At 38.2% G+C, this 22,110-nt stretch overlaps 1 protein-coding gene across 3 annotated transcripts in view; it reads right to left on the bottom strand.

Moving 5' to 3' along the window:
- Window positions 1–22,110, bottom strand: part of porb (P450 (cytochrome) oxidoreductase b) — a 68,564-nt gene that overhangs the window by 8,241 nt on the left and 38,213 nt on the right. For 2 of the 3 annotated variants that reach the window (XM_079823038.1, XM_079823039.1), the window contains exons 4-12: window positions 14,461–14,509; window positions 9,496–9,624; window positions 9,233–9,382; window positions 6,955–7,079; window positions 5,619–5,708; window positions 5,269–5,367; window positions 4,061–4,177; window positions 2,283–2,401; window positions 1,972–2,153 (exon numbers count right to left, since the gene is read on the bottom strand). In XM_079823038.1, coding sequence (XP_079679164.1) covers window positions 1,972–2,153; window positions 2,283–2,401; window positions 4,061–4,177; window positions 5,269–5,367; window positions 5,619–5,708; window positions 6,955–7,079; window positions 9,233–9,382; window positions 9,496–9,624; window positions 14,461–14,509 — 1,060 coding nt within the window. Of the gene's footprint in view, window positions 1–1,971; window positions 2,154–2,282; window positions 2,402–4,060; window positions 4,178–5,268; window positions 5,368–5,618; window positions 5,709–6,954; window positions 7,080–9,232; window positions 9,383–9,495; window positions 9,625–14,460; window positions 14,510–16,743; window positions 17,574–22,110 lie in introns of those variants that run through there. The other variant, XM_079823040.1, reaches the window with a different exon arrangement.

Here is a 22,110-nt window from a genome sequence, read left to right as displayed (position 1 = left end):
TTCAAAAATTATATTTCATATGTTACAAGAACGGCATTTTTCCACCTTAGAAACATTGCCAAGCTACGTAACATGCTATCTATTTCTGATGCAGAAAAGTTAGTTCATGCATTCATGACCTCGAGACTAGATTACTGTAATGCTTTATTAGCTGGTTGTCCTGCATCATCAATAAACAAGCTACAGTTAGTCCAAAACGCAGCTGCTAGAGTTCTTACTAGGTCAAGAAATTATGATCATATAACACCAATTTTATCATCTCTACACTGGTTACCTGTGAAGTTCCGTATCAATTACAAACTATTGCTACTGACCTATAAAGCCCTAAATGGTTTAGCTCCAGTGTATCTAACGGATCTTCTATCGCCCTACAATCCATCGCGCTCTAAGATCACTAAACTCAAGGCTTCTGGTCATTCCTAGGATATCTAAGTCCACTAAAGGAGGGAGGGCTTTTTCACATTTAGCTCCTAACCTCTGGAATAGTCTTCCTGATATTGTTAAAGGTTCAGACTCTCTGTCCCAGTTTAAAACTAGATTAAAGATGCATCTCTTTAGCCAAGCATTCACATTATAATTACCTTTTATACTACAGTTAAATCGGATCAAAAGCATTAATATTCTGAACATTGACGGCAACATTGCCTAGTTACATTGTTCAAAAAGTTGCCCTGTGTATCATCATCATAAAAGTATTGCAAAGGAAACTTCAACTAGTTAAGTAGAAATTAATGGCCAAGTTGAAATTACTTATTTTCTTTGTTGATTTTAACTTAGTTAAAGTCCCAGTGAACCGGAAGTTGCAACTGATTTTATTTCAGTGCTTTGATGTATTTCCAAGTGAAACTAAATATTGAATAGAAGGCAGAGTTTTACTTCAGCGCTCCTCCTCTCCATCTCTCGCTCATAGCAGACTAACGGTTGGAGGGGAGTGGCCGTCAAACTGCCGTCATCAGAAAGGGAACGCCATTCCAGACCGGAAGTTACTTTTCAGATTTTGATTAAAGATTTCAACGGCAAACAAATAGTGTCATATTTGCACAGATTAATTGTTCACCCCAAGACCTGTAATGTGTGTAAATTTAGATTTCATGAGGACTTTAACTAGAGTTTACTTAATTCCATATGTGACATTTAGTGCAAAAACTTGCAAAAGAAAAATGTAGTAAATTTTACTAATAGTTTTTTTCAGTGTATCTGCTAATCTTCAACATGCGTCTCCCCCGATTTATTCAATCATGTCCTCTGTTGAGGCAAAGTCATGTGAGATTTTTGTTGCGCATCGAGGGATTTATTCAGTAAATGTGTTTATAGTGATAGATGCTAATTACACCATATGAAAGTAGCAGTTCTTTGCAATATGTGTAAATAGTAATTACATGCATTTTATGCTTTATTTTGACAGATACATACTATTTGCACCTCAGTTTTGTTGTACATTAACAAGATGCAATAATAACAGTGTAAATGATTATATTTATTAAAATTATTAAATGGATGACAATAAAAGGCTCCCTACACCGACCCCTAACACTACCCAAAAAATGCTTTTATTATTATTAAACATTTTGTTTTATTTGTTTTATTTCCATTTTTAGAACATTTTCTTTATTGAAAGTAAATGTCTTTCTGATGTGATGTGTGATGGGTAAAGGGAGAAGAGCGAGCTCTGTAAAAAGCAAACAAGGCATGCTATTTGCACATGGTGTTTTTAGAATGAATGCGCATTTTGCCATTTCGATTCAGCAGTGGTATATTATGCAATATCCCCAAATGCTAGTGAAGCTTGCACCACTTTTGCAACAGCTGTACAGTTATGTTCATAAACGACTGACGTAAAACTGATATATCTGATATATCATGGCTTGCAAGCGAGTAAAGTGTTTATTGTCTGGTGAATTGTAAGCCATTTTATTTTTAATAGGGATTCGCTCTTGGTGTGAATTTGGCTCTAGTGACAGTGATGCTTACTTTGCCCTCGGGTGAGGAGGAGGCCATTTTACGCATGTTCTCCTGCTCTTTGGGGTCAGTGGCATATTGTGCCAGTTCATAAAGAACGTTTGTGCGTGGAGTATTCGTGATGTCCAGATAGTGAGTCAGGGCGGTGCGATACGTGGTGGGGCAGGGGAATGGATGCTTCTTATTTGATTCCTCTGAAAAACAGAATTACACACACACACACACACACACACACACACATATTTCACAGCTTTAGTAATGTTGACAACTGGACAGACATGAATGAACTGTTCAAGTTGAACTTTTTAAGGTTAATGCCATACCATCAAGGTTGTTGAGGGAGATAACCGTGTCAAGGTCCACACCAAGGATATCACCAATCCTGTTCACTATGGCCGTGTCATTGATGGGATACACAGCAACATGGTCTCCTGATTCATATCTACATGGACATTTTAAAATGAGCAATCAGTAAGCAGTTTAAAACTCATTTTGCCATTAATAAAAAGGCTCCACTTAAAATGAAAAACAAAATACTCATTTATACTCAGACTTTGTGAATCAGCTAGTTACCCTCGTACACACTGATTATCAAGCGAATGGACAATCTGCATTATCTTTTCAAAGAAATTACACCAAAGGTCCAAAAGAACAAATATTTGCTAATGGTGAATATATTTTATTTATATGGCATTTGATTACTTGTATGTTATTTATAAAGGTTCTCACATTGTAATGCATCATATCCATTTATAATTATGTATTATAAATGTTAATGCATGTTAAATCACAATGTCAGCGACAAATATATTTAACGGCAACTACCTGCTTACCTATTCATGGTTATGCATTAAAAGGGTTAGTTCACCCAAAAATGTAAATTCTGTCCTTGATTCCTCACCCTCATGTTGTTCCAACCCCGTAAGACCTTCGTTCATCTTCAGAACACAAATGAAGATATTTTGGATGAAATCCGAGAGGTCTCTGACCCCTCCATAGACAGCAAATTAATAAACACTTTCAAGGTCCAGAAAGGCAGTCAAGACATTGTTAAAATAGTCCATGTGACTCCAGTGGTTCAAACTTAATGTTATGAAGTTACAAGACTACTTTTTGTATGCAAAAAACAAAAATAACAACCCTTTTTTCTCTTCCGTGCGAGCGAGATTTGGACCGTCATGAGGGTGAGGAATTAATGACAAAATTAAAATTTTGGGTGAGCTAATCCTTTAAAGAGTTATGAAACTACACTTTTTTTTTTATAGATATTTACCCAGATTTACCCAATGAGATCACAAATTATATGGACTATTAAGGGGTAACTCATCTTATTTAGATTCTTAGAAGTTGAAGCAACGTCACACATTGATATGTTAGTGTTAGATGGGTACAAAGTGTGTTACCGAATACATTATTAATTCTCCAACCTTATTCATGAGAGAAATGCCTTACAACTGATTTCCATCCATTGGACACATTTAAGTGTGCATACTCAATTTCATACTCCATTTATACTCCAATATACTTCATTCAAATAACAGCACTGATACATTGATACTTCTGATCATGAATGCGATGACACATTGGAGGTCACATAAACAGAAGTCAATGATTGAAACTCATTAAAAGAAGAATGGACTATGCCTTTATTCTCTGTAACATATATTATATGCATATAAATACACACAAGAATGTAGCGCAGTTAATTATTACTAGTATTAAAGGGGTGATAAATTGAGAAATCTAATTTTCCCTGATCTTTTGAAATATAAGAGGTCATGGTGCTATGAAAACATAATGTAAGTTTCAGAACTCAAATCTCTCTCATTAGTCCAAAAACAGCTTTTATTGAGACCAAGCGGCCAATACAACACGTGTTGTATTTCCTCCACTTTATTACATATTAGATATGAATACATCAGCTCAGGACTGCCTGCACAAACACAAATCATTGATCATAGCCTCTTTGGCCCATGCACTGGCTGGGTTAGGGTTAACGGCTGTTTCTTTCATAATGTTTAAAGGTTAAGCTCGGTTCCTGCTGTTTTAGAATAGGCCACAAAGCTCATGCTGAAGAACACACTATAAGTTCACACAGTACCTGATTTTTGAGCCTGTGATATCCAGCTCCAGGTGCATTAGATGTCTCTCACCGCCCTTATTGAGCTTGCGGTTCACAGTGACTGGTGCCAAGAAGGGGTTCTTCGAATCGAAAGGCCTATGAGAACACACAATGAATAACAGAAAGAACACCAAGACTTTATAGGGTCAGACATTAAAGCTACACTGTGTAACTTTTTTAGTTTATTCTTAGCTAAAAACACTTAGTTCTTTCAAAAATATATGTGCTCATTAACGTATATTTACTTCTTTCAAGTAATAAAGTATTCTCGTAAGTTTATAATATGCCATTGAAAATACATACGGGTGAGGGGTTCGAATGCGGGTCGCCATGTTGCCCCTCCACAAGTGACAAATTAATCCCAGACATTTAAAAATGTGGTGGCAAAAATGTCACTTTTTGTGCATTTGTTTTTCCCCCATGATCCATTTGATAATACAAATATTTCATATCTACTTATGAGTTTTGCAGACACTATAGTGGCTACAGTCTCAGTTATTGAATTACAACCGGCATAAATAAAGAATACAAATTAATTTTATGGATTTATTCAGCGTTTTTTGGCTGAAAAGTAAACATGCCCTCATAATAGACATGAGACATGCCTCTGAAAATCCAAAAATCCATCCAAAAATGTGCAAATATTGTTGTCTGGCTATCACCAGACCAAGCTCAATTTAAGATTGAACATTGGTCTGGGGGAGTCTGCTCTGTATTTTCCACTGCACAAGAGGCGTGATCAACGAGCATAATCCAAATGACTGTACGCAACTGGAAAGTCCTTCAACAAATCAGACCACAAGAGGCGTGATCAACAGGCATCGATCCATCACTTCTCTATGCGTCATCGTGTTGAACCCGCCAATAGCGCGCCAGGTGGATAAGCGAAATCAAATCGCCGGCAGATCAGGCTGGGTTTACCCAGTCTACTAATATTGTCCTTTGATTAAAAAAAAAAAACAACTTTTTACAGATTACAGTCTATATTATAAGCAAATAAAGTATTTTTTTTAATTATTAAGTATCTCAAACAAATATTATGTCTGCATCTGATCAAATTAAGCACATCAGGAGTGTTTATTCTTTTGCAAAGGTTACATGAGAGAGTCATTTAAAAACGAGGGAGATAAAGCGTCTGTCTGACTGACGGATGAGAAAATAGCAAGTGAAGAAAGTGCTTTACTCACGGCTTCTGGTTCTCAAAGCTCTTGATCCGTCCCAGCTCTCCAGAGTAGATCTTATTCATGTTCAGATCAGTGTGTACCTTCAGCTCATACTGACGGATGCTGGGAGAGACAGAGAGTGTGTGTGTAAGAGAGAGACAGCGTATTACCCAGCAACTCCAAGCCAAGAGTTTTGTGACAATCTATTCTTCAGTTTGTCTATGGAGCACTGTTTTCTAGTCTGAAAAGGCCTAGAAGTGCTGTTAAAAAGCAGAGAAGGGCATGTTGAGCTCAGGTCACTGTGACCCACTAACAAAGAGGAAAAGAGGAATAAAAGGTACTGAAGATATAGAAAGATCATTGAGGTTTCAGACCTGGATTCTTCACCAGTTGCTTCAACTCCAAAGTGTTCACAAACAGCCGGCCAGAACTGCTCTCTCCACGACACGAAGTCCTCCTCAAGACTGAGAGAGAAACAATGACAAAACAAATTATCTCTGCATCAGTTGTTCTCTGGGTTCTCTCAGGACCCGGATGATACCGGACAGCAAGAACTTACCCAACACGGTACCACAATTGTGTATCATATGACAGTAAACAACAATGGGTCTCATTCACTTATAATGGTGTGGATAATAGAGTGGTGCAGATATGACGGCAGAAACCGGCAGACTAATTCCTTCAAGATTTTCCTATGGGGTTTTATAATGGGGGTTTTCAGTTTATGAGTCAAATATAGAGAATAACTCCCACTGGTGGGACTTTGTGTTTTGCGAGATCCATTTCATGCTCAAACAGCAACATTACACACTAAAGAAAGAGGAACATGGACTTACAATAAGGTTGTATTAGTTAACATTAGTTAATGCATTAGTGAACATAAACTAATTGTTCATGTTAGTTCACAGTGCATTTACATACATTAACAAGATTTTAATAATGCATTAGTAAATGTTAAAATTAAAAAGATAAATACATGCTTTATAAGTGCCGTTCATTATTAGTTCATGTTAACTAATGAACCTTATTGTAAAGTGTTACCGCATAATAGGACGCCTTGAAAGAATTAGCTCACAAAAAGAATATCACAAGTAGGATATCACAAATCATACTATTATCACTACTATTTATTTATCAACTTCAAAATAACAAGGAATGTCGTGTTTGGCATAACATGTAGTGGGAAAAAAGATGGAAGAATTTTTTTTTTGTAATGCAGAGAAGTAAAACATTTGCAGAACTAAAAATACTCTGATGATGTAAAAACACATGAAAAGTACAGTAACAGTAAAAGTACTGGTAACACTTTACGTATAATGCATTATAAAATATATTTATAATGTACGTTATAATGCATTATATAAATAATAAATATTGATCATAAATAATTGTAACCAAAGTTAAAATGCATTATAATATTTACAGATTCCTTGTTACATCTGAAATTGGTAATATTATAATGTATTTTAACTGTGATTACAATTCTTCATGAGACCATACAATGCAGTATAAGGTGCATTACAATCCATAATTAATGCATTAAAAATACAACTATAATGCATTATACATAAAGGCTTTAAGTAAAGTGTAAAGTGGTCTTCCATACTATCGACTTTTGGAGTCTTGTTGATTTCTCACATTGATCTTGGTCAGGAACATTGTCAACGTGAGCCTGATAATCAGACAGAAGTGTTTAAATGTGTCACTCACTTCCCATCATCGTCTCCCATTCCCAGGTCAAAGATCCTCTGCGCTCCCAGCTCAGCTAGTCTCTTGTCCACATACTTTCCCGTGGCGTTATAGTGCTCATATGTCTTATTCCCCAGTGCAAACACCTTAAAAACAAGTTTTAGAAATGATTTATTCAAGTAGATCAATATTAATTGTTCTATGCTGTATATTCAATTACATTCATGACTCCAAGTGGCCAGTGAATGTTTGAAACCATCTGTACTGTATAAAGCGCTAAATAAATAAAGATAACTTTTTCACTTTAACCTTATGTTTTACCTTAAGAAAGGTCGCAATCAGTTAGGACTCTTTCACTCTGTTCACTACAAATATTTTTTCCCCCACAATGAAAGTGGGTATAATTTTGAAGTTAAAAAGATGAGCACAGTGAACTCTGTTGATGCTGTTTTTATATTTGATGGCAGCAACTTAATGCATTTATGTATGTAGACATGGTCAAGACGATCTGCTGAAGTTGAATCTATGCCACGAAGAATTAAGGCAGTTCTGAAGGCAAAAGGGGCTCCAATCGGGTACTAGCAAGGTGTACCTAATAAAGTGGCCACGGAGTGTATATTGATAACAATATTACATATTAATATTAAAGGTGTCAATCTGTAATTTTTTTTTAAACTAATTAAAAATCACAATTTTTTTCTGTAATTAATCGTGATTAAAAGCGATTAATAAAACCTAATATTAAAGTTTTTAATATATTTTTATATTGTAATAATTTCACATTTAATCTCCAAATGAACGTAGAAACGACAAAGACAGTAGCCTACATTTTAAATATTTGTTTAATGGCATCTTTTTAATGGCATCTTTTTATGAAAGAAGGCATCACCGACCACCAAACTAATCCTTTAAGACCTGACGCACGTCCTATTTTCTTTTTATATTGAGTTCATTTAAGACTTTATTTAACCGCGCTTGCGAGGATACTCAGCAAAATGCACTTTGGCATAATTCTGTGCACACGAGTGTGTGTGTGTGTGTCACACAGACCCGAGATTCACAGACATGCGCACCAGTAGTACCGCACTGCCTTCTCCTTTGTGTCTTATTGCACGTGAATGGTTTAAAAGCATTTGCTTGAATAGGAGCGTAATCATATATTGTAAAGCTAGCAAAAGGATGACAAAAAAAAAAGAATTGCTTGGGTTAACGTGTTCATTTTGACAGCACTAATTAATATTATTTTTATTTAATATTATGCATTTAATAGTAAAATTCTCAGCTCAGACGGAGCTCTTTTTTCACTAGATACTAGAAAAAAAACACGATTGTAGGGTTTTATTGTAAGTTACAGCACAAATTCTACAGTGACTGGTGAAGAGTAGCAACACATTACCCACAAAAAACTTAAGACCTAAACATTGGTATTTCATATAATGCACTAAAAACATACATTCGTTGTATGGACTGTTTCAATACTATGGTGCTATTTCCCCCTTGATTGCGGTCTCCATGAATTATTGTCAAATGAAAATATCTAAATGAAAATTCTTATTTTGCAATGTGGAAGTAAGCTATTTTCTGAAAATGTGCGAGACTTTAGAGTCCGATTCATTTCTCTGCTATAGTGAAATAACTGGAAGAATAACAAAGTGCATTAAACAGTTAAATGTATTGTACTACAAACCAGATTATGACAATACATTAAAATAAGATGGTAAGAAATACCAGTTCGCAATACCAAGCAGCATAAGATAAAACAAACTGGAATCAATTTAAAAATGGTAATGCCCACGTTAGAAATAAGACAATACAACCTTTGGATTGATATCAAGGAAGAGTAAATGAAAGACTTTTAATTTTACTCCTTTAAATCCACTTATGCAGAAGTTGCTCAGTCATATTTGTAGTTTGTCCTTTGCTATATCTGTGGGCAAATTGCTTTGCTATGGGTGTTTTTTCTTTTTTTTTTACCAGTGATTACGTTGAGTCACTGAACTTTGCACAATTTCTGTGTAGTATGCATGGAGTAAGCTGTCTGAGACTTTGGCTTTCAGGAGTATGACACAGCATTCCCCAGAATCACTTCTGCTCTGCAGCACTGTGTCATGGGTCCTGTTTGTTCAAATGTGTTGCAAAGTACCCAAAGTATCGGAAACTGATCTGAAACGGAAATCTGTTGTTGGAGATTTTCTAGTCTAAAAAGTGCTGCTTAAACTAAAACGCTCTGAGCACACATCTAATAAACTGAACCTGACAGGAGGAAGTTTTGTTTAAATTGGTGTGATGAGGAACTCACTGTATATTTAACTCCACTGAGGTCCGCATCTCCCTCCTGTAACCAGTCATAAAAGTCTTGAGCATTATCAGTGGGGTCGCCCTCTCCATACGTGGCCATGCAGAAGATCGCTAAAGAGTTGTCAATCTCAGCCAGACGAGAGAGCTCACCCTGGAAATAAAAGCTTGTTGAAGATCAAGGCAATTTTCATCCCACAGATGAAATAATTGTGATTATGAAGTGCTGAATAAATCTAGCACTGACAGAGACATCATATGCATTACCATTTCATATTCCTCTGGGTCCGCTGCCATCGCCTTCATGCCATAGCGATGAGCATCTTTTGCAAGTCTATTGGAAAACTCTTCAGCTGTGCCCGTCTGTGAGCCGTAAAACACGACAATGTTCCTGCCCTAGAAGGTTATATTAAAAGTCATTATGTATTTCAATGACAATACCAAAAGAGCCAAAGAAAAAACCAAAGACCAAAGAAAACATATTCTTGTAACATAATTTACTTAAATCACTTAACTCACTTAAATTGACTTAGAAAAAGGATTATTTTTACATCCTGCGAAGTCAATATATTTAGAAAAACTAAACAGACTAACCCTCTGAGGAAGTTTGGTTGAGAGTTCAATTCAAAAACATTATCAGGTTAGCCCTTCATCAGTGCCTGTTAGTTTTCTTCCCTCCCCATGTCCAAGCTTTTTCTTCCATATTATGTTTTTTTTATATATTGCACACCTGATAATTTTGGACTTCATTATTTATTGATTGGTGTTATAATTTTGTGGTTGGCAGTGTGTGTATGTATAGGTGCTTTCCTGAAAAGATATGGGAGGTCCGTGTAAATGAAGTGAAACAAATCTTATTTTTTGCTAATCTGGAATTGCATAAATGATGTCCCTGACAATTATAGTTTATACCAGATATGACTTTGTGTGTCAGTGCACCAGCATGAGTAATCATTACTTACATCTATTATTTCAATGTTCACAGTATTATTATTATTATAATTAATTTATTTATTCATTTTTTGCTTATGTTTAGCTGGCTATTATTCAACCACCGTGTCAATGCTCTTCGACTTTATACTTACACCGATTGACAGAAAGACGTTTTATTTTGATGGTCCACTTTAGATATTCTACTAACTATAAGTAACTTTGCAACTACATGTCAACTAACTCTCATTAGAGTATTAGTAGACTGTCTTCTTAATATCTATCATCACATTATTTTGATGGTCCCCCAAACAATCATTCTACAGTAACTAAGTAACGTCTTGGTTACTATTGTAACCTCTGTACCCTGATGAAGGGAACAAAACGTTGTGTTGGAGAGTGGAATTTACACATTACGCTACTCTGCTGGACATATGTTTATAAAAGGAGATGACGTGCATCCACTCATCCAGGTTTGTGCTGAGGAGCCAAGACAGTGTCCCGGCCATTTTAGTGGGCAGTTTACAGATGTGGCAGGAGGGACACAACGTCTTGTTCCATATCTGTTAGTCACTTCAACGTTGTGTCGAGACTATAGACTGTAAAAAAAAAATATGGACATAGTGTCCGTGGCATCACCTGTAGGTTTCTGAGGAGCATTTTTGAAGCCTAAAGTGGGAGGAGCCGGCTGTCGCCATCACCGCGCGTCACTCCTGGATAACTGAAAATGGCCAAAGAGGCGGTATGTGGGGGGAGCTGGGGTGCCTGGTTGCTCAAACCACAGCCGCCTAGCTCGACCATAGCGACAATCCACCTGTCACTCAAGTGGCCACGCCCTTAATTTTGCAGAACTTTAAGCCTTACTTTAATTTACATTTAAAGATAAAAAAAATTAAAATCACCCCCTCACAGTTGTCATGAAGGGCGTACTGACTGTAAAAAAAAAAATTCTGCTGTAAACTTGGGCATTTTAACATGGGGGTCTATGGGATTGACTCCCTTTTGGAGCCAGTCTCTAGCGGCCAGTTGATGAATTGCAGTTTAAGTCACTTCTGTGTTGGCTTCAAGAGAAACTGTGGGAGGTTGCCGCTGGGTCGAGACTGATAATTAGGGGTCCCTATGGAAAGCGGCATATCAGATGAACAGTGTTATGAGGTCTTGGTGGATGCAGAGGTCGGCAAGCTACTGAGTGCTGGGTAAGAGGTGCACTCACAATGTTGTAACCTACCCAATGCACCACATAAGCCGTGTAGTTCATCATACAATGGTAATAGGTCACTTCAGCTAGACATTTCACAGCTGTGCAAAACAGATGTTAGCGCTGGGGGAAGCGCTCTTCTTCCTAAGTAGGAAAAAGAACAATGCAGAGACCACATCCTGCCTGAGGGGAGGATAATGTATTTTCCATATATCGCATGGACATACCAGCCAGGAAGTACCACACGTGGTAAGAAATCTCTACGGTAAGTCCTACCTGAGAAGTGAGGAACCACAGACACAGCTACTGGCAGTATAGACAGAGCTATGCATAGGGGGAAGACACAAGTTTACCGACAGGGAAACCGTACCATGGAAAATACAACATATGGGATTACCAAAAGGGAATCATATACTACATATGGAGTACCTGGCCCAATTACACAAGCTGACCTGAAAAGGGCATACTACACAAGTACAGGGCCTGGTGTCAAATTCCTCCGCCGAAAAGCATGTCCAGGGTTTGTCGGACAAAAAGTGTACGTTATCATCTCAGGGAGGGGAAAGATGTTGTGTGCAAGTGGTCCACCCAGCCAGTTGCCCAAAGTTTTCCTGCTCATACCTAACAACACATGGGCTAAAGCCCAGGAGAATGCGACACTCCTGGAGTGTGCCAAAAAGGCATATTCCAAAAGGGTAAGACACACCCAACCAAGGCAATGGTATCCACAATCCAGTGGGCCAACCTCTGTTTGCCAACAGTCTTCAATTTCTGCTTTCTCCCAAAACATACAAAGAGCTGCTCAGAGCTTCTAAAGCTTTCCGTTCACGTACTAGACACAGAAACAAAAAGGCTGACTCAGCCTCATCTTCGTGGCATCACTTGCAAGTTCACCACTTGCTCCCTAAAAGGGGTAGTGGGAACTTTGTGTACGTAGCCCAGACGGGGTCTCAGGACCATGTGAGAGTATGCTGGACCGAACTGAAGGCATGTTGTTTCGCTAACGGAAATCGCTTACAGATCCCCGACCCTCTTGATGGATAAGCATGGTCAGGAGTACCGTCTTTAAGGAGAGGGCACAAAAGGAGCTCTCTGTAGGCCCACTACAGGCTACAGAGAGGTCCCATGAGAAAATAAGGGTTCCTAACACTCGCCTGATGAGTGGGCTACATCATCCGGGCTGTGGTCTCAGACTGCGGTAGAGCTGGTATGGCGGATGCCTTCAGTGAAGGACAGAGCATGACCTCGATGGCCTGTAAGTGCCGGTGGAATATTGCTGAGGTAAGATATGTTTAATAGCCTCAATCTGCTTCTTAACTATAGGAAACTGCCAGGCAAACTCCTCGACAGTGCCGCTGAAGGTCGCCTTGCGTGATGGTAGCATCAAGAAATCGAACTTTATGGACTTCCCTCATCTCAGCAAGGTTCAGCCCGTGCCATGACTTTAGTCACTTCGAGAGCGAAATTAGCCACAGAGAGAAGTTCTTGCCTCAATCCCAGCTCAGAACTACCCTCGTGCAGTTCTTTTGGACTGGTGCACCAGCAGGATGGCCAGAGGCAGCCTGTCCAGTGGCACTGTAAGTCTTAGGCCACAGGATGGAAACCTAGGACGATTCCACATGTGCACGGCAAATCGCAAGCTCCATCTGGGGAACCTCTGTGTACCCCCTGGCCAACTCACCGTCAAGGGTAGTGAGGGTGGATGAGTTTGTGCTGAGTGACCTGGCAGTAAAAGGTGCATTCCCTAACTTTGTGAGCTCCTCGTGCACTTCTGGGAAGAAAGGCACTGGGGCATGGTGCAGTGGGGGTCATGCTCCGAACCCAGGTATTAATCATCCCGCCACAAGCACTTGGGACAGGGTGGAGGACTCCACTCCAGCCAGCATGGCTGCCAACTCTGCATCAAACTTAGATTGAGCTACCGCACCCAAAGGTGGGAGCCCAGCAGAGTCTTCGGCGTCAAAAGGCATAATCTCACCATCCGATGCTGCAATCGACAGCTTGTCCTTATTCGGACCCCCGAATGAGAAATTAGGCTCACCATAAGATGAGATGTCTAACTCTGTGAGGGGGTTGACCTGGCGGAAATGCTCCTGTTGTAGCCCTCATATCACCCTCAATGTTTACCATTGTGGATGAAGCATCCAGAGGGTCTCTGGCACTTAACTGTGCACAGAGAGAGAGAGAGAGAGAGAGAGACCGCTGATATGCGCTGTACGTCCAAATTAACTTGTTCCTAGGTTTCTTACAGAGGCAAATGGGCAGAGCACTTTTTTAACACAACAACTCAAAGTTGCTCCGAAGAACAAATCTGAACGAATGGATACACACCATCTCCTTTTATACCCATATGTTCAGGGGAGTGGCTCATGCAAATTCCACTCACCAATTCTAATTGGCCTTTTCTCAAAGTATCAGAAGTGTTTGGGGTTCCCAAGTGTGACCCCTGACAGATAAGGGACTGCAAGTATGTCAACTTATTATACTTTCCCGAACCCTAACACCCAAGTTTGAAGAATGTCTAAAGTGGGCCATCGAAATAAAAGTATATTCTATATAAAGTATATTCTAAGTATATAAATGTTTTCTACTGCTGCTTCACAGTGTGAGGAAACAAATTATTGCACAACAGCCCAGTAGGCAATATGCACTAATAATTTTAATCATCATTAAAAAAGTAGAAAAAAGTATGGTGTGTGACTTCTTAAAATCCATTTGAATGGTGATGCCTCTGTGCTTTGTTGTCTTTCTGTGTTCACTGCACATAAACTGAGTTTGTAACTGAGTTGATTAAACAAAACAGTGTTTGTTTTATTACCATCATATTTATAAATTATTTCCCCGATAATATGGGGACAATCTGAATTCTATTTTTAATGTCTATGTATTATTGAATCAATCAATCAATCAATAAGAGATATTAAAGTAGAATACTATAACCCCTAGTCCCTAAATTGGATCGACAAACTTTATTGCTGTAGAGTATAGGCCATTTTCAATAATACAAAATAACACAATTCAGTTAAATTGTTAAATCATTTGACTGCATATCATAATTTTAACATATTAAAATCTACAGGAGAAGAGGAGGGTAAAACTTTTACCGTTTTCTTCATTTTGTCAATAAAACTGGTGTCCCTTGTTGATGGAGTCCTACAAAACACAGACAACCAAAAGTCATACAACAAAACGGATAACAAATTTGTATATTATAAATTATTATGTATACAAATATGGCCAAAAAATAAATAAAAGTAAAGGAACAAATATTGTTGAGGTTTCAAGCACTCCTGAAACAATGTGTGCCCAGTGCCAACAGACAGTGGATCCAAATGCCTGAGACCATATTGATCTGCAATTTATTGTCATTTAAACCTGAGATTTTAGAAATATTTGGGGTGGGGGCCTATTCAAAATTCTGGACTATTTTTTGGATCTCATCTACAGTGGCCAGCTAAGAGTGGGGCCATGAAGCAATGGCCCCAGCAGAAATCTGATTGGCCTCTTCAGTGTGTCCCAGGAAAAGCACTGTCCCAAAAAATGCTGCTCATTTGCACATCCATGTCATTAGCGAGAAGTGCCAATATCCCAGCAACATCACGTCTGCAGCTACATCCCTGTTTTTTACAGCCGCAGAGTTCACATAGCATCGTTTGTCTTTTTTTTCTTTTTAATGTTGATGTTAAGGAAAAAATGCTATTTGTTTTACAGCAAATCTTTTAGAGGTTCCCATATTAAGAATATTACATATATTGATATCTTTATAAAACATTTCTATAATATCAATACAATTATTGCCAAAACCAAACATTTTCAGTGAGTGGAGTAAGTAGCTGTGTTCGATGGTGTTAAAGGCTTTACAAAAATCTAACAACACAATAAGAGCCCCTGAATCAATTTGATCAAAAGTCTGGAAGGCGAATGTCATTACTAATGTGTCTACTTTTCATGAAACCTGTTTGAGTCTCATTAATGATTTCATTTAATCCAGATAGTAATCTTTTTGCATAAACTAGTGCAAACAATGTAGTTATTCAATAACTTATCGTTAGTAGCTTGGAGTAATTGAGTAAGAGTAAAATAAATTAAATCAATGAATATTTAAGACAAATGTAAAATATAAAAGAATTCGTTAAAAATGATGTATAAGTATAAATAAAAGAATTATACAAAAGTTAAATAATTGTTAAAGAATAAATAAGTATACAGAAGAATAATATTAATTTCAGAGTAATAGCATAAGCATCAGTCGATCGTCAACTTTCATCCATCTGTATTTACACTTGTTAAGATCCAAGAACAGAGCAGTTTCTGAGAAGTTTACAATCTTCATCCAGAACCCTTGCCTTCATCTTTCCATCAACACACACACACTCACTCTCAGGGGGGTTTTGTGAAATGTGGGGACATTCCATAGGCGTAATGGTTTTTATACTGCACAAACCGTATTTTCTATCCCCCTACACTGCCCCTGCCCCTAAACCTACCCATCACACACACACACACTGCCCCTAAACCTACCCATCACAGGAAACTGCACAGTTTACTTTCTGTGAAAAAAAACCTCATTCTGTATGATTTAGAAGCATTTTGAAAAGTGAGGACATGGGGAACGTCCTCATATTTCACCCTCTTTTTGTAATACCCATGTCATTATACACATTTGTGTCCTGATATTTCACAAAAACACACACACACACACACACACACACACACACACACACACACACACACACACACACACACACACACACACACACACACACACACACACACACACACACACACACACACACACACACACACACACACACACACACACACACACACACACACACACACACACACACACACACACACACACACACACACACACTAAAAACAATTGTTCAACAGTTCAAGAGAGTGCAGTGAATGGAGAAAGCGTGAGAGACTTTTCACTGTGTAAAAAATCTGGGCTCAAGGCCAACTATTGCACAAGGATGTGAATAGTGTGATTTAATGAGTGAAAACTGCTGTTGAACTCAGCTTTAACTCCAGTGTTTTAAAGATATACTATTGTCCATTCAACAAGAGAATGCTTTTGCACTTTCATTAATCCTGGAATAAAATATACAAATATGATATGTGATACATTTTTATGACATTATGTTATAAAATCAAAGCTTGAAAAAGAAGTCATTGCTGTTGGTTCAACCAAGACATTCAAAACGTGCCTTACTTACTCAGGACCAAGACTGATATATGCTGCTATGTAGGGCGAGATGTGTAAAGCAAAAGCTCAAACTTTTAAATGTTACACATTCAGCTCTCTGCTCTGAATGTCATGTTGTCCAAATATAAAGGAGTTCACAAAATCCGGAGTGACTATCACAGTAAACACTCACCTGTCTATTGCGACCAGCCGGTCCTCCGGTAAGGAAAACACACACCCCATGGTAATAAGAAGCACGTCCAAGAAAGATGACGGCAAGACAAAACTCGTCGACAAACCATTAACTGTAGAGCACGTTGGAAAAACAAGGCACCGCCATGGGTAAGAAAAAACATCTGTTGTACATGCTGGCTTCCTGTTCACGCCGAAAGGGAATCAGAGGTTGACGCCAGCCCAAGAGCCACAAGACAAGAGAGCTGATAAATAGAGTAAAACAATCCCAAAGAGGACCTGAAGGAGAGCTTGAATGTGATTGTGTGTGAAGGAGTTGTTTCCAGAGTAAAGCAGCATTCCTGACAAAGTCAGAGCTTGTGAGAGGCTTTTCCGGCGTCCCTCCTCCATCAAGAAGGTCTGCAGATGGAGACGGCTATTGCCGCTGTGAATCAGCATCATGTCAACAGGGTTCAGAGCTCATATTCTACGCTTTCAAACACGTGCAACATCTGGACAACACAAAGCAGGACTCTTCTGAGGCAAATCTGAAGCACGCAGACATGCCAAAACTCATGTAAACAGAAAGAGAGCTTGAGAAAGGTCCGTTGGTTTCTTATTGTTCTTCACCCCCCTCATCATCCCAGAGAAAAAGACGCCAGAGCAATCCTGTAGCCGTAGCAACAGCTTTGAAAATGACAGTCGTTGGTTTTGAAGACAGCAAATGACTGCGGCCCGCCTCTCCCTACGGAGAGCGGGATCACCATGGCAACCTCATATATCATAAAAGGATCCTCCTGTGACAGGCCAGGCACTGAGAGCAGCGAGACAAATTGGAAATGGTTTCCACATAAATGGGGAGAAAAAAATAGGGTGAACATAATGGAGGGCTTGTGTTCTGCCTCAACTTTCCACCTCAGAGAAAAGACTTGGCTGGCCTTGCCAAATACAATCTCCAATGACATAAGGCTCTAAAAAAAAGATATACATACTTTTATAAGCACAACATTAAGTAATATAACAGAGAGAGAGAGAGAGAGAGAGAGAGAGAGAGGGGACATACTTTACCATTCCTTATCCCCCAAGTTAAAAGGGTAATTTCATAGAAAACTAGACTTAGATCTTTTGAAAGAATTTGTGCCGACTCATTGTAAAATATAAATTTGTGTTCTTTTTCCCATAAACAACACAGTGTGTGTGTGTGTGTGTGTTGTCTAGGCGAAACATTGCTCTTTTCTTCTTTGAATGACCATCTGTTCAACCCTTCTTTCTTCATAACTTTTCCCAATGAGACTCAACCACTTTACAAAAAGTACAAAAATTCAGTCATGTAAAAGAAGAGCCTTGCAGATTTTTTTGTTGTTGAATATGGCTCCTTTAACTCATTCTGGGACTCGATTCGAAAAAGCAATTGATTGAAGCAAGCCTCATTCAATTTAAAGGGAACCCAAAAATGAAAATTATCCCATGATTTACTCGCCCTCAAGTAGGGATGGGTCGCGATTTTCGAATATTCGATTAGTTGTTTAATTATAGAATATCGAATAGTATGTGCGATTATCGTCCAAAAAAAATTCCCATGTTGTCGGTGCTGACGCGTTCATGTAACCAGAGGCGCTGCCAATAACGCTCCTAAAAGCTGCCAGTCAGCTCTCAGGGTGTTTTATACTGGACACGTTTGCTGCGGTCCGAGTCTGATTGTTCCCTCCGCCTCCGCAGTGTTGGTCTGGTTTCACACTCAACTTGAACCCTGGTGCGTTTGCGTTCATCTTACGTCATCACAAACGTGCACCGGCGTGATAGAAAACAGAACGCGGGTCAATATATTGGGCTTTTTTCAATTAATTTGGTGCTATTATGTGCAGCTGAGTAAACGACACTTGGGTTTACCGTATGTGTGTCGCTTGAAGGCGGCTTTGCTGCTTGCAAACAGACTCTTTTGAGGAGACGGTGAATTGCCATTCATTTGCAGCCCTGATTGCACTCTATGCGCAAATACACTGCAGGCTCGCTCACGCGATCGTATCTCAGCCAAATCATCAACACTATCATCTCTTACGTGTATGTTATTGAACTAATGACATTGTAATCGGCTAAAACGCATGCGCTGGTTACTTTCTTCCAGAACAAGTGCGCACCCGAGTGTTGTTTGCACATTCACGTGAATCACGGCTCAGCTCCGAGAGCAACCGAACTCCGGTTGTGTGTTCTCGGGCTCGGTACCTCAGTGCACACCAAGCTCTGTAGGTAAGCTTTCACATTAGCAATTTTTCATGCTAACCGTGCCCCATTCTGAACTAAAATGCCAGAGTAAAAACGCCCTTAGACAACAGAAGAATAACACATCGTCTCGCGCACGCTGTAGACTTGTGGCATTTATCAGGTAACTTGGGGCGATGTCACATTACAGTCATATGTTTCAGCATGTTACAATAATATGGCTTGAGTTGATATAGCCTATTCCCTAATGAATTAAACAGTTTGTTATCATACAGATTGAGAGTGTGAATGGTCTCTCTCCCTCTCTCCTTCTGTTTATGTGTGTAGCCTATACATGCGTACATGCGTGCATGCGGGGGAGGAGTTGCGATTTTCGATTAATAATAATCGAATAATTCCCAGCGATCTTCGAATATCATTTTTGCTTGAAATGCCCATCCCTACCCTCAAGTCATCCTAGGTGTATATGACATTCTTCTTTCAGACGAACACAATCAGAGTTATATTAAAAATGTCCTGGCTAATCCAAGCTTTATAATCTTTATAATGGCAGTGAATTGTTGAGTCATTTTTGAAATCCATAAAAAGTGCATCTATCCATCATATAACTGCTCCACACAGCTCCGGGGGGTTAATAAAGGCCTCCTGAAGCAAAGTGACGTGTTCGTGTAAGAAAAATGTCCAGTAAGCAGTTTATAAATACAGCTAAAAATGCTTTATTCTTTATTTATTTATAAGCATATTTAATAATGTGTTTAATAATTGTATTTTCATACTTTATAAATTATCAATTTATCATTTCTAAATTAAGTATTACATTATTTACAAACCAGTTATTTAGGAGTTGTCAGTGGCTCATCAGATCATTTAGAAAGTGTAAGTAAAGGATTAATAAACTATTTAAATATACATTTATACATCTAATTATTTAGACATATAGTAATAGTTACTCAGTGTGTTAATAAATGCTTTATTAACATGTATTTCCACTGTAAGTCATGAGTAATTCAGGTAGTTATAAAACATTTAGTAGTTGTCAGTTAACTATTTCTGTGAGCTCATCTAAAGTGAGGACGATTTATGCCTCGTAAAGCTTTTACAAAGGAGATTAAAGGCTCAGTTCTCTCATGCACTGCTGTTCTCTAATGTTTTAAAGTTAGTACTGTTTTGACACTGCAAAATATTTTATTATATAATTTTCTTTCAGCAATGTTTACACTTTACAGAAATGTATTTTTATATAAGATTGCAGAGGCTTAGTTTCATTTGACTGCAGTTAAGTTTTCTGGCGGTCTACAGGAATATTATTTTCTATGACATTTGAAGAGGTTTGATTTTAATTTGATATTAAGTTACTAGTTGCGCATTCTCCATTTTTGCATTTTGAAATATGTATATGTGCTATATTCCTCTGTGTTGTGTTTGTTTCCTTCTTTTGTTCAGAAGAGAACTGAGCCTTTAAATCTCTTTTGTAAAAGCTTTACGAGGAATAAATATTAAATGTCTATAAATGCTTTATAAATGATGAATTAACTATTTACTAATGCTTAACTAATGCTTCATAGCTTGTAGTTATTATAAAGTGTTACCAAATATCCATATTTAAAACTATATAGACTAAAATAACTAGCTTCGGCAGTGCTTATTAAGTCTTTCCCCGGCAGTGTTTTTTTTTTTTTTTAAGTTGCCAGCCACCGCCAGGGTTTTTGATCATTTTCACAAAAATGTAATGGCCCATAGAATATTATGTTGTATGAATATCTGAACATGCAATATATCAAAAGAAAGAACAGACCCTCTGCTTTTAAACAAAAAAAAAAAAAGTTTTCTAGCTTCATGCATTCCTTTTCATCAATTAAACACTTAAATATGGGTATGTTTCATAAAAAAGCAACAAAGCTGAGAAAATCACATTTTTGTCAAAAACTACATCCAGATCTGATTCAGAGCAATGATCAAACACAGATGGAGTAGATCGAGTCCATCAACACCCCTAATGCTTGCACAGTCCTATAGCTCGTCCTAGGTCGACATTTCATTCAGTAACATTAGATAGTCTTGATTTATATGATGTTTAATGTTGAGGATCAGGTTGTTTTACATATGCATCTGCTTACATACAATCACTTGTTTTTTTTGCATCTTCCTCGCTTGTGTTTTGATCAGGAGAGATTCTGTACTCATTCAGAAGATGTGTAATAGTGCCCCTTAGCGTATAACAATGAAAACACAGAAAATTCTGTGTTTGGCAGGGAAGCGTTTTCTTACAAATAACGGAAAATTCTGTGTTTGGCGGGGAAAGAGTTAAGAATCACACTTGGGGCCAGATTCACTAACAGCTTGTGGCAGCACAAACCTTCTTTTGGCGTTAAAAATCTTCTTTCAGGATTTACTAAAGACACTCAGTGATAAATTAGCGCTCAAAAGGCGTGGACAGTTATTTTACAGCTGAGTTTCCCTTTCAGATGCTAAATCTACAGCAGGAGAGTATTTAAATGAATCACGCAAGATGTTTGCGCTAGTCATTTTACTGGTATTTCGCTATTATTTAACTCCCAAAAAAGCGCTTGAAATGCTGTGATAGAAGAGGAACCGCAGAAAACAGAGAGCACATGATAGGAGGGACAGAATGTTCTCCACCCATGTTCATTTATTTGGAATGGCAGAGAAAGATGTTATCTGAACATATTATAATTTGCAAAGCCACATTATATTTAATTTGCTGCACCGGCACCTGATTTCGACCCTACATTAATTTGCGCTGCTCTTGGTAGATTGTGTCATTATGGAAATGAGCTGCAGCATCTGTGTTCTTTCATTTGCTCATTGTCAGTAGATCATCAGCAGAATTTTCCACTCTCATCAGTGCTTTTATGGGATTATGGTCTCACGCTAATTTGCCCTGTTTAGTATATCTGGCCCATGATCTCTGTCACGTACACACAACTTGTAGTAACATGAATCAGTTCAGAATTTATTTTTGGAATAGATTCCAAATTTTGGAACAATCGAATCAAAGTTGGAGGCGAATAAAAAAAAAAGTCTGACATTGAAAAGCACTTCCTTTATCAGCTGACTGCATGACTTCTGTTTAATACAAATAAAAGGGCTCTTCTGCGCATTTTCAAACAACAAATGGCCACTTGTCCTTTATAGACACAGACGCTAA

Source organism: Gobio gobio (assembly GCF_949357685.1).
Source record: "Gobio gobio genome assembly, chromosome: 8".
Taxonomy (NCBI): Eukaryota; Metazoa; Chordata; class Actinopteri; order Cypriniformes; family Gobionidae; genus Gobio; species Gobio gobio.
This window is presented reverse-complemented; position numbering and strand designations above follow the sequence as displayed.